This window comes from Rutilus rutilus (genome assembly GCF_951802725.1).
Source record: "Rutilus rutilus genome assembly, chromosome: 10".
Classification (NCBI taxonomy): Eukaryota; Metazoa; Chordata; class Actinopteri; order Cypriniformes; family Leuciscidae; genus Rutilus; species Rutilus rutilus.
Genome location: NC_140215.1, coordinates 972,173 through 989,355, shown reverse-complemented (window position 1 = coordinate 989,355; position 17,183 = coordinate 972,173). Strand labels below are relative to the sequence as shown.

Sequence of the window (17,183 nt, the reverse complement as noted above, 5' to 3'; positions counted from 1 at the left end):
GAAAACAATAGAATAACTTGAATAACTACAGAAAGGATAATATCAAAACAAACTATAATTTCTTCTTCTGTAATATGAGTTAATCTGACAATAATAACAGGATTTAATAGTTATCACAGAAATGGCCCAGTTTAAAACATATCTTGAATATTTACTTGATGAGAATCCATTAAATTACACTGTAAATGATTTGCCAAGAAAGTTTCTGTATTTTGACTTTACTGTAATTGTACTGTAATGCGATTTATAAAACATTTCTATATGTTCTTTATTCTGTGCATGTTCTATACTTTATTATACTTGCTATAATGATAACACATGGGCTGATGCATCATCATTCAACGTTTATCTAAATATGTTACAATTTAAAAGAAAATGCATTAATTTTATCGAGGCACAAAAAAGCACACAGAATAGTGATGATAAAAGTGTCGACAAAAAGTGTCATTTATTGTTTATACATTCATACTTTTATAAAATACTATATATATATATTAAAAATCGAGTTAATTACATTTGCATGATCTTGAGAATTTTACACAACGTGTTTTATAAATTAATCTGGTGTATTCTCTGAGAGTGAGTGATAAAACACATGATGTCGTTTTAGCTCAGTCGTTTCGGACCGGTTCTGATGACATCATGGTGTTCTGGGTAAAAGCGCACAGTGACCCGATATATATAAAAAAAAAAGTTAATTACATTTGCATGATGGTGTTTTATAAATTAAATTGGTGTATTCTCTGAGAGTGAGAGATAAAAACACATGATGTCGTCCGGGACCGGTTCTGATGACATCATCGTGGTGATCTGGGTAAAAGCGCACAGTGATGACATCATCATCATCATGGTGGTGTTCTGGGCAAACGCGCGCAGTGACCCGACGCGGTTCAGTCCTGAGCGTCCGGCCGGCCTCACGACGTCCACAGCGAGTAGGCCGTGGTGAAGCTGAGGGCCAGGAGGAACGCCAGCAGAACCAGCAGAACCTTCTGCATCCACACACACCAGTCCAGCTTCTGCTCCAGCCGAGAGTTCGTCAGCATCATGCGCATCAGCTGGAGGACACATGCGGCATGAGGTTAATGCTGGAACATGGGTCAGATTAACTCTTCCTTCTCTCGGGTCATTTTGACCCCTAACTCAATTAAAAAAATATTTTAAAAAGTAAAAAATGTAGTGTTCATCAGAGGGTCCAAGACTTGTGTCGCACTTGAACCACAAATACTGCAACATTTTGAAAGTAACAAATCCTTTCCTTGGGTCAATTTGACCCGCTTAGGAATGAATGGAATGTGAGGAATGCTTCAGTACACATTAGAAAAACATAAAAATGTTGAAAATCCGGGCTAAAACTTTACCAAAAAATAATTTTATAATGTCTACATGTGTATCTAAATGCACACTGAAGCGAACTGACTTTAGGACCCAGAGGAACAGCTCATTTGCTCCATATAGAGATATAAGGCCATCTAGAGTCATGAAATATCATCTTATATTATTTCTCCACAAGAGGTCGACAAAGACGCCCAATGTAAGATATTTAGAGCTGAATTAAAAGGGTTATGCATGAAATTGAGAGCTATTTTGAATTTAAGTTGAAAGAATGTGAGGAATGTGCTTAAATTACTATGCATTTATTGATCAAATCTAACAATTTAAAGGTAAAGAAAAGAAAAAATTATCAAAATTAACTCAAATTTGCTTTCTGGACAAAAAAAGAATTTTAGTTTAATTTTAGGGCAAGGGAAAGATGTTACAAAGTGCAAGGAAAGGATAATCAATTATTAACCAAAAAACCTTTCGCCTTATGAAAGTAAATTCTCACCATCGTCTGCAGATCCTGATGCTCATTGGTGGACGTCACTGACGAACTATCAAATGAATTGCTCAGAATAGACTTGGGACTCTCGAGGACGTGACAGCGTAGCCTATGGGAAACATGGGAAACGGCGTATTAATATAGTTAAAGCAGCGAGAGCGTCACTGAACAGCGTCTCCTCTCCGATCTCAGTATGCATCGATAATGGTATTTATGCATTTGTTCTGACATAACTGCTGTTGCATTCCCAGTCTGATCGCATCCACCCACTCAATCTCCAGTTGAAGATTCATGGGAAATATAGAGCAACTACAAACCGGGCTAAGGTGAAGCTGGCTTCGTGAGAAGGGAGCCCGCTAAGCAACTGGCTCGACACATAGGCTAATTTCTTAGCGAATGTGCTGGTGTCGCCCAGCCCACAACTCTTAATCTGTCAGTGAGGCACTCGAGCTCAGTACCCAGGTGGGCACGGTACACCTTGGAATCTCACCAAGATGATGGCAAGCACTAATTTGTTAGTGGGCCAACCTCCGCATGGAAACCGCCTTCCCTTCTGCTGGTTTCCGAAACAGACGAGAGCTGGAGGAGGTCCTGAGGCTTTGCATTCTGTCCTAAAAACCGCACTAGCGGGAGGAACAGAGAAAAGTCAGGGCTGGGTTTAAGGGCTTTAAGGGCAACATACGTTTTGAGGGTGGAGCGGAACAGCCACGCTCTGACCCATCTTCTGCAGGAAGGAAGCACAGAAGTGATCGAACACTCTCAGGGGTCTTCCCGTGAGAAGAACACCAACAACGAACAGGTTCTACTTCAGATCGTAAGCAAGCCTCTTTTCTTTAGAGGGAGGTCTCGCAGAAGTAAAAATATCTAAGCTCTTTCAGAGGTAGATAGCTGAACCACCACAACAGAACCTGGATTTCTCCGGTTCAGTGCGGGTGCCAACGGTGCCCCATCCCTGAGAACCTCAGAGGAAGAGTCAGGAAAGCTGTCTAGGGAATGAGGTCCTAGTTGGGCCATTACGGGGCAACTAAAGAACCTGTTCCTCTGACCTGATTTAGCACAGTGATGTGCAGGAGGGCTCACTGGGGTTTTTATTAACGCACTTTACGTAGACCCTGGCATCAGCTGTGAGCCAGTGTCTCCGTGTTTAAGGGAGTAAGCGACTAGCAAGGGAACAAATCAGAGCGTCTGCAACAAATGTAACCGTGCGGCCCTGAAGATATCCGGACAGCTGGACCGCCTGAGGATGGAGTCTCCACTCTCTTCGGCAACAGGCTGTCGTGAGGCCACCTGGGCGGCACGATTGAGCAGGCCGGAACCTAAGTGGAAGTCTGAGGTGGAAGTGATCTCAGAAGCTTCTGACCCCATAGGAGGAGGTGGCGGGCGAGTTGTGACATGCGAGGGAGGCGTATGAGCAACGGTCGCTGTACTGGGCAGTGCAATCTTGCTGAGCAGCGACATCAAGCAAGGAAACTGCTACACCTCGAGGCAACTGAATGCCAATGCAGTGGGAGGTAAGCCCAAGCCCTCCTTACTGCATGCCCATTATACATGGCCCTTAAGCTAGAGTTTAATAGACACTTGTTCTAGGAGCGATTAGCCCGGAGAACAAAAAGGTCTGAGCACTGCTAAAGGTTTGGTAGCATACCAGGTGTTGTTAACACACGGAGCGTGCTGCTCTGCCACGGCCACCTAGGGACTCGGTCATAAAGTCAGTGCTGAAGCGGTCATCATATGGAGGAAACCATTTATATACGGCTGCATCTCACAAATGCCCCAGGAGCCTCTGAAGTTTATTCAGTGGGATCCTTTCTCACCTCTAAGCACTAACCAGACACATTTTAATTGAGAAACGTGTAAACCAAGTTCACCTCCGTAACGAGTAACGAGTCCGTAGACGAGTACTCCTTTCCAGTTGACCTGAAACCCAACTGGCTATATAGCACTCGAAGGGAGGGACTTTGACCCCTCAACACAAGACACAGGATGACCCGTGTTTGCGGAGGAGTGGATATCTGAAGTACGCGTCCTTCAGGCCCCACACTGCAGACCATTCATAGGGATGGGCATTAGTAATGCATACTGTGTAATAACTTGAACGGAGGCTTAAAAAAGGGCCCGAATCAAGCACACAGACCCCTCATGGTCTAACTCACTATAGTTTGAGTACAATGAAGAACAGGCCTCACTTAGAACCTATTTTCATATCGGTTGGAGGAACGGCTCGATCGCAACCTTCACCAGTAGGAAGCAATGACCGCACACACAGCAGCACAATCTGAACACAGAAGTGTAACAAACAGCGCTGCACATGGGCGGGTGGTACAGGAGGTACAGTAGATACAGGAGGTGGTCTGTAGGTACAGGAGAACCGCTGGATCAGCCAGGAGCACCGTCTAGTGCTACAACTGGCGAAGCAGCGGAACCGGAGATACCACAGACTTCAGGCAACAAACAGGGACCCAGCTCGAAAGGCCCGAAGGCTGCCCGAGACAGGGTCTGAGTGTGTAGTGCAACTCTTACCTGTCTCTAGTTGACCTCAGCGAATGCGTGAGAAGGCGATACCGGATCCTCGAACCGCACCCAACTGCTGGCTGGTGAACAAAAGGTAGCTGAAGGTTGCAAGGCTGCCCAGGGTCGCACACCAACAACTAACCTCTTTTGGACTCAGAAAACAGAGGAAATTGCTCTTTCTTTGAAAATGTAGGTTGCAGGTTGAAAATGACGGGGGCCAGCGGAGGAACAATCATACACAAACAAAGACTCCTCACGGTCCTCCACCGGGAGAAGGGAGTGGATCGGTACCATCTCTGAGTGGCCCGCTTTAGGAGCGCCTGCGCTTGCGCTTACCTCCTGGTTTGGTACCGTCTGCGACCGGGTCCACGCTGAGATCTGGGTGGAGGCTGCTGCGATGACTCACGGGAGCAGAGGCGGAGGATCTGCCCCGGGCGGATGGGTGGAGGCAGCAGCGGGCCGCCGGGGCAGGATGTACCGGATGGCCTCCGTCTGCTTCTGGACAGCAGAGAACTGTTGGGCGAATAACCCAACCTGGGAAATGGGGGAGTCCAGGAACCGCTTCCCTCATATCTGCCAGGTTGAGCCAGAGATGGCGCTCCTGGACCACTAATGTGGACATTGCCAGACCGATTGCGCGAGCTTCAACCTTCGTACCCCGGAGGGCAAGATCAGTTGCAGTGCGGAGCTCATCCATGAGCTCACGGTCTGAACCACCCTCGTGCATGTCCATGAGTGCCTGGGCCTGGTGGACCTGAAGCAACGCCATGGCATGCAGTGAAGATGCAGCTTGCCCACAGGCTTTGTAAGCTTTGCCTGTAAGGACAGACGAAAACGTACAGGCCTTAGAGGGGAGTCGAGGATCCCCCTTCCATGAGGTAGTGGTCGCCGGACACAGCTGCATCACGACAGACCGCTCCACTGGAGAGATATCCTCGTAACCCTTAGCCGCACCTCCATCAAGCGTAGTGAGGGAGGAGGAACTACTAAGGCGGTTTCTGGCAGAGAAAGGTGCCGTCCACAACCTAGTAAGCTCCTCATGCACTTCAGGGAAGAAAGGAACTGGGAAACAGCCCGGCTTGCCCCGAGAAACCAATCATCCAACCGAGACGGTTCGGGAAACGGTGAAGAATTCCAGACGAACCCTATCGCCTCAGCGGCCCTTTTCAGCATAGCTGACATCTCAGGAGCTGGCTCAGGCCTTCCCAGAGGGGGGCAACGGAGCCGAGTCGTCATCTCCAGAGCCCAGCTCTGCCTCCGATGCTGCGATGGACATCCTGTCCTCTGGAGGGGCCCTGAATGAAACGGCTGGTCGGTCCACTACACAGGGACCCGCACATTCCCCGGGGAGCTCCACCGGCTGCGGTGTAAGAGAGGAGGGAGGTTTGCCGGGTGGATTTTCCCTCACCGTAATCCTCAGATCACCCAAACCATGCGGCACTCCAGGCTTCCCCTGGGAAGTTGACCCAGCCCTACCAAACCAAATTATGCAGCCCTAATTCTTTGAGAAGTTGTTCTGTGCATATAAATACAAACCCTTTCGCCTAATTCACTACATGTGCATTTGTTCACCTTGACATTTGTTCATGAATATGGCAAACCAAAAATTATTCAGACACCAGATATCATTTGATATTTTTTCACTAGTGTGATCAGGACACTATAGTTCATTTCTGTAAGTGAGGAGAGCAAAATAAAGTAAACTGTGACATTTTATAAGCAAATATTCTTCATACAGCGACTACCAGTGACATTTATAAACATTTGGGACTGTAAAAATGATTCGGACACTTTGAGCTGATCATGTTTTGCTGAAGTGTGTTTTCTTTAATTGCTAATGCTCTTTTTACACACAGACTGAACACAATGAAGCATTGCTTGGTGATTGGTTGAGCTAAACTGGTATTATCTAATTGTGTAGTTAAATTTAACAGCTGACAGATATTCACCATAATTCATGTGTGAGACAGTCTAACAGAAGGACGGACAAAACCAGTCAAATATCAACTGAGTTCTGCTCATATTTTATTACCGTTTTCTAAACTATAGCGAATAAACTGTGACAATGTGAGAAATGTTGAAGGTGTCTGAATAAAATGTTGGTTTGACTGTCTGTGTGTGTGTGTGTCAGACGTCACCTGTGCTCCATGATTTTGGCTTTTGAAACCTCCTTCCAGAACTGAGATAACTCTGGGACTCCGGTGCCGCTCTCTGTTTCTGCTGCCATGACCAGGAACCGGTCCTGAGGAGACGCCTGGAAGCCTGACACACACACACACACACACACACACACGCACGCACACAGACACACACACACGCACACAGACACACGCACACACACACACACACGCACACAGACACACGCACACACGCACACAGACACACACACATCAATCGATGCCGTAGTAGATAAAACACTATTCAAAATGATGTCTTATTAGATTTATCTCAGGTGGAGGCAACAATCGTGGAACACACTTGACCAAACCTGCACATCGGTCAGAGCTGAGAGTGTGTGAGTGTGTGTGTGTGTAAGTATGTTTCATCAGCTGGAAACACTATCAACAGAGAGCGCTCAGCATGCGAGTGTGTGAGTGTGTGTGTGTGTGTGTGAGTGTGTGAAAGCGCTCAGATCAAGCTTTGATCAAGATTTATATTTGCTTATGCTCCCTTGCGCCCTCTTGTGGACACAGGAGACAATACAGTACTTTTATCCTCTAATATTAACGATTGTCTTTAGAATTCAAATATAATTAGAACTTTTCTAATATTTAAGAAAGAAATTGGAATTTAGCTTTTCAGCCACACTGACAGCCCTAGGGTTAGGGTAGGGTAGGGTTAGGGTGGGGTTAGGGTTAGGGTGGATCTCATGTTAAAGTGTTGTTAGCACACATGTCCCATTCCTCTCGCCACTCGTTTAGTAAAGATTCAGAGTCGGTGTGATGGAGTGATTTGACATTTCACTTCCTCCACATTAATAGCCTCATTTGCAGCGATATCAGCATGTTCATCTCTTGATGAGACTGACCAGGGCGCATTAAGACTTAAGTGGAATCCGTATGTTCGTTTGGCCGGAAGCTAGTTATTTTACTTCATAAAGTTTTAAATATGAATATTTTTCTTACACAAACTCATGGTGTTGCTTCAGCAGGCCTTTATTAACCCCTCGGAGCCTGTGAAGCTGGTTTATGATGACAGATGCACGTTTATGAGCTTCGATCTGTTTGCACTGCCATTATTATGCCACTAATTTTCATGTGAAAGTGAACTATCCCTTTAAGACTTCAGATAGAACGTTTCTGTAATACGCCAGAACAGAAAGGGCAGAAAGGTCGGCTGTTCATATTCACCTCCGTGAAGAGAAACCACGATGTCCACACTGGATCCGGGCTCACAGCTGCTGTTACTGGGCTTTACTCGGTACTTCTCTGGAGCCGTGGTCCGTACCTGCGCACACACACACACACACACACACACACACACACACACACACACACACACACCACAAATGAGACCCAGTAAAGGGAACTAGTAAAGCTACACGAAGCCTGTATTCTGGGAAGGGAACGCTGTCAGAATGTTGTGAGAACAAAAGCCTCTCTTGTAATAGAGCGACTCCTAAATTACACTAAACTAATAAAACAAGAACAGACTCTGATTGCACAAACAAACACGCACACAGAGACTTATGAACTTCCACAGAAGTGTTCTGCAAAGCGCCTGCGTTTATAACAGTAGACCGTAGTCAAGTCCTTCATTTATATGTTCTTTAGTAAAACTACCAACTCTGCAGTTGATCCGGACATTTTTATTACTGGTGAAAAAATTCAAATTGTCTCAGAATTTAAATATCTTGGTATTATCATTGACTCCAAACTTAAGTTTAATTCTCAGATTTCAAATACTGTTAAGAAAATAAAATTTAATTTATCTAATTTTCGACATATCAGGAATTCTATGTCTACCCAAGCTGCTAAAATGTTTATGCACTCTATGATATTTTCACATATGAATTATTGTCTTACTACTTGGTCTCAGGCCAACCACTCCGCCTTGCTCCCAATAGAGACTACATATAAACAAACGCTAAAAATTTTTGATAAGAAACCACGTCATTTTCATCATTGTAAGATTCTATCCAAATATAAATTGTTGAGTTGGGAAAACTTTGTTAAGTTTTCAAATGGCTGTCTAGCTTATAAAATTTTTAATGGCCTGGCCCCACCACCTCTTAGTGAGTTTATGAGTTTAAAATCGGAAAACAGTCGTCTCACTAGAGGTACATTTAGAAGGGACTGTGTTATTAATTTTAGGAAAACTGCTTTTAGCCAGTCTGCTTTCTCTATTAAAGCCTCTAAAGAATGGAATGACATCCCAACGTCAATTAGAGAATTAAATAGTTATAATGGATTTCGTTCTTCTTTTAAAACTTGGCTTTTTAGTATGCAAATATGTCAACATTGATTGTTTTTTTTTTTTTTTTTTTCTCTTCTCTGTTAATTTGGGAAATTGTAGGGTTTGTTGTATTTTGTTATATTCTGTTATGTTTTGATTAAATTGTTGTTTTTACATTGTATTTTTAGGTTGCCTACTGTACATCTGGCCTAGGACTGCGGATGAAAACTAGCCTTTTGGCTAATTCTGGCATATTTTGACTTGTCATGTTAATATGCATTGTCCTTGTAATAAACTAAACTAAACTAAAATACAGCGCTTTAGCAATACAGATGTTTCACAGCAGCTTTACAGTGATTTACAGGAGATTACAGTAACAGAGATTGTTTAGGCTTTACAGCAGCTCTAGAATAAAGTTATTGTCCAGATAAAGTTAGTTTTGATTGATTCAGTTGCAGAGATCATTAGTTATTAACTTAGCGGACGCTAACACACACCGCTCTCACACAAAATAGATACTTTTAATGTGTTCTGGCCGTTAATTTGCAGGATAACAGTGTTTGGCTCGAGAACACAAACTCTGGAACGGGTTAAGTTGAAAAACATATCAAAAACATATATATAAAACATGTATATTACGCGTTTAGATTTACGTTACTGATCCGTGATCAGCTCTCAGGAGTCATTCATGCCACATCACAAACACTTAATGCAGTGAAATGAACTCTTCAGACACAGATAAAACATTACAGAAGAAAGAAATAATCAAAACCAGATGATCATGAGGCTCTTCTAGTCCAGAAGTGCAGCTTTACAGCGCTTCCAGACACTCGATGACATCAGGGCCTGTGACGCAGAAAACGCCACCGCAATCCAGTCAGAAAAACAGCATTTAAAGTATGACGCGGAATTTCACGGGTTTTGTAAAAGAAATATACGAGTAAATAAAAAGCAGGTCAGAACACTTAAATCAAATCGCGATGTAGAGCAGTGTCTGGGAATATTAAACCACACAAAGACTATTTAAACCGTTTCATTTGAGAAAAACTATCGTCATATTATAAACGCAGAGAAACTCAAAGGTCTTCACGGCAACCCGTCAAAATTAAAGTTCGGTTAGCTACGTCTCAATGTATAATAATACTACTACTACTAATAATAATAATAATAGAGAATTTCTGAAATAAAAAAAACTTAAATGAAATTTTCTTTTTAAATTAATAAATTGTTGTTTTTATGAATTCAATTAATTATACTTTTTTTTTTTTTTTTTTTTTTATTAAACCATTAAAATGGAGTCCAGAAAACTTAAAACAGAAAACACAAAATGTGGTTTAAAAAAAAGTAATAATAAATTTAAAACAATTAAAACACATTTCATAGAGCCCTAAACATGTAAAGTTTTGTTAAACTTTAAATGAATTGTTGTTATATTGTATAAGTTTCCTGATTTCAATTAATTAGACATTCTTTTTGATTATTAAAATTAAATGTAACCATTAAAATGGAGTCCAGGAAAAATTAAGGGAATGTTCGGTTTGTCTTTACCCCGACACCCTTCATATATAGAGCCGTATATATAGGGTTTCCTTCATGGCACCATTTTATGGATTAGTTTTAATTAATGAAATAACCCATTAAACATGAAAGTATTATGCAATCTTGTGAAAATCCAGCTTTTAATGTTGTTTATGTGTCTATGTGGTGTTTTTAACATGAATGTAACTCGACACCCTCGCCTCATTTAGTATGCGTGGCTCTATGAATATGCAAATGAGCCCCGCCTCCACTCACTCGCTCAGCTCAGAGATCCACTGGTTGACGATCACACGTTGATCTGATTGGTTACAAGGTAGTTTGTGACGTCAGAAACACCAGCGATTTCAAAGCGTGTGTTTGAGACTGTCTTTGGTTCACTGCAGTTTTAAGGAGGAAATACTCAGCAATGGTGTCAACTTATGAACTTACACATGCTTTGCCTTAAAGCGTATTAAAAACACCACATAGACACATAAACTACATTAAACGCTGGATTTTCACCACAGGGGGACTTAAATTATTGCATAATACTTTTGTTTCAATAATTGAAGACATTTCTCCTTTTCTTCTAAGAGTAATGGTGTAATATTTATGAATTTGATTGAGTTTATCCATTTGGTTGCGAGTTCGCTTGAAGTGAGACTCCGCCCACACGCTCTTCTGATTGGCTGTGATTTGTGATTGCTTTAGTCGCTTCTGTTGTGGACAGAGGAACTGCTAATCGCATCACGTCTGGTCGGGATACGCTTCAAAAGTGATGATTGAGTCTCACCTTAAAGGCCACGTGGTTCTTGGTGACGTTGTTGAGGACGATCAAACACCTCTTCTCTGATTCTTTAGCACCGAAGCTGAGCTCCTCTGCTGGACTGGAGGAAAACACACACACACACACACACACACACACGATTATCAAGAACGCATATACAACCTTTACTAACGGTTAACAGAAGAGAAAAGAGTTGATTCATTGAGTCAGTTCAAACTGTGAGTGAACTGATTCAAAACTCTGATTCATTGTCATTTGAGAAATGTTCTCTAAAGTCGCCATGTGTCATTTTTCATATATAGTAAATATTTAGGGACGCACGATATATCGGCCACTATATCGGTATCGGCTGTTATCGGTTCATTTTTAATGTTATCATTATCGGCCCAATAGGAAAATTTGTCTGATATATTAAAGCCGATAAATAATGTATTATCTCCTTCAGCTGAGACTCTTCAGATGCGACTGTTCAACATTATGGGTTTGAATTGCTTGAAATATGATTGGAATCACTTCAAAAAAGGAAAATATAGTTCAGTGCAGCACAAGTCCGTCATATCGGCTGCATACAATTTTAAGAACATCATTATAATTGTGTGTTTGAGACGTGGCTTTTACTGGTGAGACTTTTGCTTTTGTAATCAGGCTTTTGATTTATCGGCCAATATATCGGTTATCGGCTTTTAAATATAAAGAATTATCGGTTATCGATATCGGCCAAAATGTTCATATCGGTGCATCGCTATAAATATTGCTGTTCATGACTATTTATTTGTGATATTGGTGCATAAATGAAAATGATTAAATATGATTCTTCCTTTAGTAAAACATGCCTTGATTATTTAAAGTAGATTGTGACAGTATTTTACCTGAACGCGAGCGCAGTGTAAGGTGTGCGGTGTAAGGTGTGTAGTGTGCAGTGTGTAGTGTGTGGTGTGTAGTGTGTAGTGTGTAGTGTGTGGTGTGTGGTGTGTGGTGTGCGGTGTGTGGTGTGTAGTGTGCAGTGTGTGGTGTGTAGTGTGCGGTGTGCAGTGTGTAGTGTGCAGTGTGCAGTGTGTAGAGTGCAGTGTGTAGAGTGCAGTGTGTAGTGTGCAGTGTGTAGAGTGCAGTGTGCAGTGTGTAGTGTGTACCTGATGTGAAGTAATGTGCCCTTGAAAGTGGTTGTGGGTTTTCTCGCCCCTCTCAGTCGTCCTGGTTCTCCTCGGTCGAGATCATCTGACCTTTGACCGTCTTCAATGAAGTTCACCTGCGAAACACACAGAACATGATGTGACACTTTGTATTTTCAGAATGTGATTAATAATGGAAATGCATGACATCAGGTCCGATTTTTGGCGCATGAATGTGTTCAAATGCGCAAAAAAATCAACAAACTGATGAACTTTAACATTTTACAATCAAGAAATTATACAAAAGGAAGATGTTGAAAGAGAGGCTTACAGTACAGATAACTATATATTTTTTTATTTTTTTTATAGATAGATGGATAAATATGCTTTTCATTTTTAATGAGAGTTATGGCAACAAAGATGCATTAAAGTTGAGCATGTTGCAACTTTATACAAATGAACAGTTAAGCAACAAGTAAATACTAATGAGATCAATGATCAATGCATCACTAAAGTCAAACATTATGCTAATTTCAACGGTTTTATGATTTTATATTATGGTATGCATTATTTATTTTATCTGGAAATGAATGTTTTGTACATTATTCATTTGACAAACATGTTGTTGATGTTAAATATATAATTTGAGTAGCAACATTTATGCAATTACTGACGTCCGTCTTCACCCTTCATTCAAATATTATTATAGATCTTGTAGTCATATTGCGTAGCTGTGTTTAAAAATAAGAGAGAACCAACCAAATATTAATAACTGATTATGTAATAGTAAAAAAAAAGTTTTTTTTTTTAGCTTTTTGTTTTTCTGTGCTTTTTTTTTTTTTTTGCATATAAAGCAAAATGTTTCATTCGAGTTACGGCGAATAAATGAAATGCAACAGAGTTAAACAGGCCACAACTTTACACACATTAGCAGCAATGCACTGTAATCCCCAATAGGATCAATGGCATCAGCAACACACAGCTGAAATCAGAACAAAGGGCCAGTGTGAACACGGGCCCTCATGTCATGTGACTTCACACACACACACACACACACACACACACACACACACACACACACACACACACACCACTTAACCCTTGCAGGAACAGAGCCCTCATGTCATGTGACTTCACACACACACACACACACACACACACACACACACACACCACTTAACCCTTGCAGGAACTTTTCTCCACTTCAGTCTCGAGCCAAACACACACACACACACACACACACACACACACGTGGGAGAAGCGAAACTGCTGAACACACACTTTCTCTGTGCTCGTGCTGCAGAAGTGTGTGAAACAAAGTTGAATCGAAACATGGCGTGACCGAACCACAGATGCAGTGTGTCGGGGGGTTAAAGGGTCAAAGGTCACATCGATTAAACAGGCAGGTTTGATTTGAAATGTTCAGGACTTTATTCAGTGTTTGATTGAAAATGTAAAGAATTAAACAGCTGAACTAGATTACATGTTTTTCACACAAGATTACATCTTACAGCACGTCAGTAAATCAGCCAATCATCATTTCATTGGCAACTCTTTTACAATAAGCTCTCATTAGTTAATGCAAGTTAAAACACTCAAGCTGATCATAGTTAGTTCACGTCAGGTCGGGTCCATTAAACAATATTAACAGACACAACTTTGATTTGAATAAAATAATTCATCAGTTTTGGAATTAACATTTAGAATTGCAGAAACTGTTTATTGCTAGTTCACGTTAACTAATGTGAACCTCAAGTGTTACCAGTTAACTGATCATTAGTGATGAAATGATTATATTGTATTATATATATCCATCTTTGGCAAACACTCAGTACTGAATCACAGTATCGATCAGAGAAATCACTCATAATAAGAATAAAAACATTTTATGAAATGTTAAAAAATGTGTAAAAGTCACATTCAGCTTCATCTGGACGGAGTGTTAGTGCAAAACTGAACCGATTAGTGTGTGTATAATAACAGTAACTGGAGACACAGATGCTTGAGTGTTAGATATGGTTAATTATCATAACGATACAGTAATGAAGAAGGCAGTCACATGACAGTGGTGTGAGCTCTCAGGGCTCCGACACACTCGTGCGGTCGATCGAGTCGCATCAGCGTGAGATCAGCTGCGTTACTGAAAGCACTGGATATGTCCCACAAAACCCAGTGTTTTTCCCTTTACGGCCCTGGAATCCACTGATTCGCTGTGTTTCTGACAGTCAGACTCAGGAAATGGAACCATAATTGTGTTCGAGGAACCAGAATTATGCTTTTAGAATATTTTTTTTAACAAGCATTAATTGGTTTTTACTGTATTCTATTTTTTTTAAGCATTATTTATTAAAACAAATCTTTGCTCTGAGTATCTTTAACTACATGCGTTCATAAGAAGAATCAGTAACTACACGGATTTAAGTCTTTCGAGTCTTAAGCGATCGTTCACTTTAAATAAAAATATTTGGGGGTCCAAACAACACCTCAATTACTTTCATTATTTGGACGAAAAACGCCAAGATGTTTTTAAAATATCATCTTTTGTGTTCCACAGATGACAGAAAGTAGCAGGTAATCGAATCATTCATTCAAGAGATTCGTTCAAAAACGCTGATTCATCCAGTAATGAAACAAGTATTTGAGTGAGTCATTGAATCATTGATTCAAGAGATTCGTTAAAAACGCTGATTCATCCAGTAATGAAACAAGTATTTGAGTGAGTCATTGAATCATTGATTCAAGAGATTCGTTAAAAACGCTGATTCATCCAGTAATGAAACAAGTATTTGAGTGAGTCATTGAATCATTCATTCAAGAGATTCGTTAAAAACGCTGATTCATCCAGTAATGAAAAAAGTATTTGAGCGAGTCACTGAATCATTCATTCAAATTAATTAAACATTTTCAAAATGACTAGCAATTAACAGATTTTGTCAGAACCTCTAGTAAATCACGTTATTTTGTTTAGTTGTCTGTTCAGAATCGTGGGAGAATCACAATCAATTTGAAACGAAAAAAAAAAATTAAAAAATAATAATTTGTGATTCTCAATTTATCCAGGATTGTGTCTTTTTACACATTTAATTTAAACTCGCATCTCAGATAAAACATTTTCATTTTCTGTGACGTTACAGATTGAAATGAATCTAAATGGTTTCATAATTGACTAATTTTGCTGACTTAAAGCTGACTTGATTTGTAGATTCAGAAACGCAGATGCTCAAGAACCGGTTCTCGACAACAGCAAACTTTAGTGTGTTTGAGCCCTTAAGAGTTTAACATCACAACACAAAAATAACAATGTAAAACTGCAACAAAAAAACTTCATTTAGCTCTGATTGATCAAACCGAACAAACCCCGTAACCAGACGGTAGTTTGTTAAAGAGAAATCAATGGAAGTGATTAAAATCATGTGCAATGCCTCTGAAATGCTTTAGAACATCTGAAACGGGAGCGCTGAACAAACACGAGCGTCTTGAATGGAGTTGAAATGGGATGGACGGATGAATCTGGTTTCGCTCTGGAAACGTCAGGCACTTGAGGGTGTAGAAACATCTACAATGTCTTACCCGTCCTTGTTTTAGACACACAGACAGAGAGGGACATCAGAAACACATGCTCGAGGATAACGCAGCGCATTGAGGAATCCTCCAAATTCTTATGGAAAAAAAGAGTTAAAAGCCGGGAATCAAATCAAACATGAACCTTTGATTCGAAGCAAAATATAATGTGAGGAAACTTGCAGTCGAGAATCAGTTGCTCTGTGGAGAATGATGGGGATTTTACATCGGAGTCGATTAGAGCTGCACGATACTGGGGAGAAACTGACTTTGCGATGTTTTGCTTTTCTGCGATTATATATTGCGAAATGAATATACAGGAATGATGACTTGGATATTTCTATTTGAAAATAATCATTCTAGAATGAATGAGGTGATTTTATGCAAGCCTGTTTCCGCCACAGAATAAAACATTTTAAAAGATAATTGCGACTTCGCAATTGCAAATTTATATCACGCAATTCTGACTTTATAACACGCAATTGCGACTATATCTCACAATTCTGACTTTAACGCGCAATTGCGACTATATCTCACAATTCTGACTTTATAACGTGCAATTGTGACTATATATCTCACAATTCTGACTGCGACTATATCTCACAATTCTGACTTTATAACACGCAATTGCGACTATATCTCACAATTCTGACTTTATAACACGCAATTGTGACTATATCTCACAATTTGGACTTTAACGCGCAATTGTGACTATATATCGCGCAATTCTGACTTTTTTTACTCGCAATTGCGACTATATCTCACAATTCTGACTATAACACGCAATTGCGACTTTATATCACGCTATTCTGACTTTACAACACGCAATTGCGACTATCACGCAATTCTGACTTTATTACACACAATTGCGACTTTATAACACGCAATTCTGACTATATCACGCAATTCTGACTTTAACGCGCAATTGCGACTTTATATCACGATATTCTGACTATAACACGCAATTGCGACTTTATATCACGCTATTCTGACTTTATAACACGCAATTGCGACTAAATCTCACAGTTCTGACTTTATAACATGCAATTCTAACTATATATCACGCAATTCTGACTTTTATAACGCGCAATTGCCACCTTATATCTCGCAATTCTGACTTTTATAACTCGCAATTGCGACTTTATATCACGCAATTCTGACTTTATAACACGCAATTGCGACTATCACGCAATTCTGACTTTTAGATCTCGCAATTGCCACTTTATATCTCGCAATTCTGACTAACTCATAATTGCAACTTTATATCTCACAATTCTGACTATCTCACGCAATTCTGACTATCACGCAATTCTGACTTTATAACATTCAATTGCGACTTTATATCTCACAATTCTGAATTTATATCACGCAATTCTGACTTTATAACACGCAATTGTGACTATATCTCACAATTTGGACTTTAACGCGCAATTGTGACTATATATCGCGCAATTCTGACTTTTTTTACTCGCAATTGCGACTA

At 40.6% G+C, this 17,183-nt stretch overlaps 1 protein-coding gene across 1 annotated transcript in view; it reads right to left on the bottom strand.

Annotated features, from left to right (window-relative positions):
- Window positions 1-417: 417 nt before the first annotated feature.
- mospd2 (motile sperm domain containing 2) overlaps window positions 418-17,183 on the bottom strand; it is a 29,981-nt gene continuing 13,215 nt past the window's right edge. The window contains exons 10-15 of the mRNA XM_084422250.1: window positions 12,161-12,276; window positions 11,037-11,130; window positions 7,681-7,777; window positions 6,469-6,592; window positions 1,826-1,928; window positions 418-1,055 (exon numbers count right to left, since the gene is read on the bottom strand). Of these exons, the coding sequence (XP_084278376.1) occupies window positions 915-1,055; window positions 1,826-1,928; window positions 6,469-6,592; window positions 7,681-7,777; window positions 11,037-11,130; window positions 12,161-12,276 (675 nt within the window). The 3' untranslated portion in view covers window positions 418-914. The remainder of the gene's footprint in view (window positions 1,056-1,825; window positions 1,929-6,468; window positions 6,593-7,680; window positions 7,778-11,036; window positions 11,131-12,160; window positions 12,277-17,183) is intronic.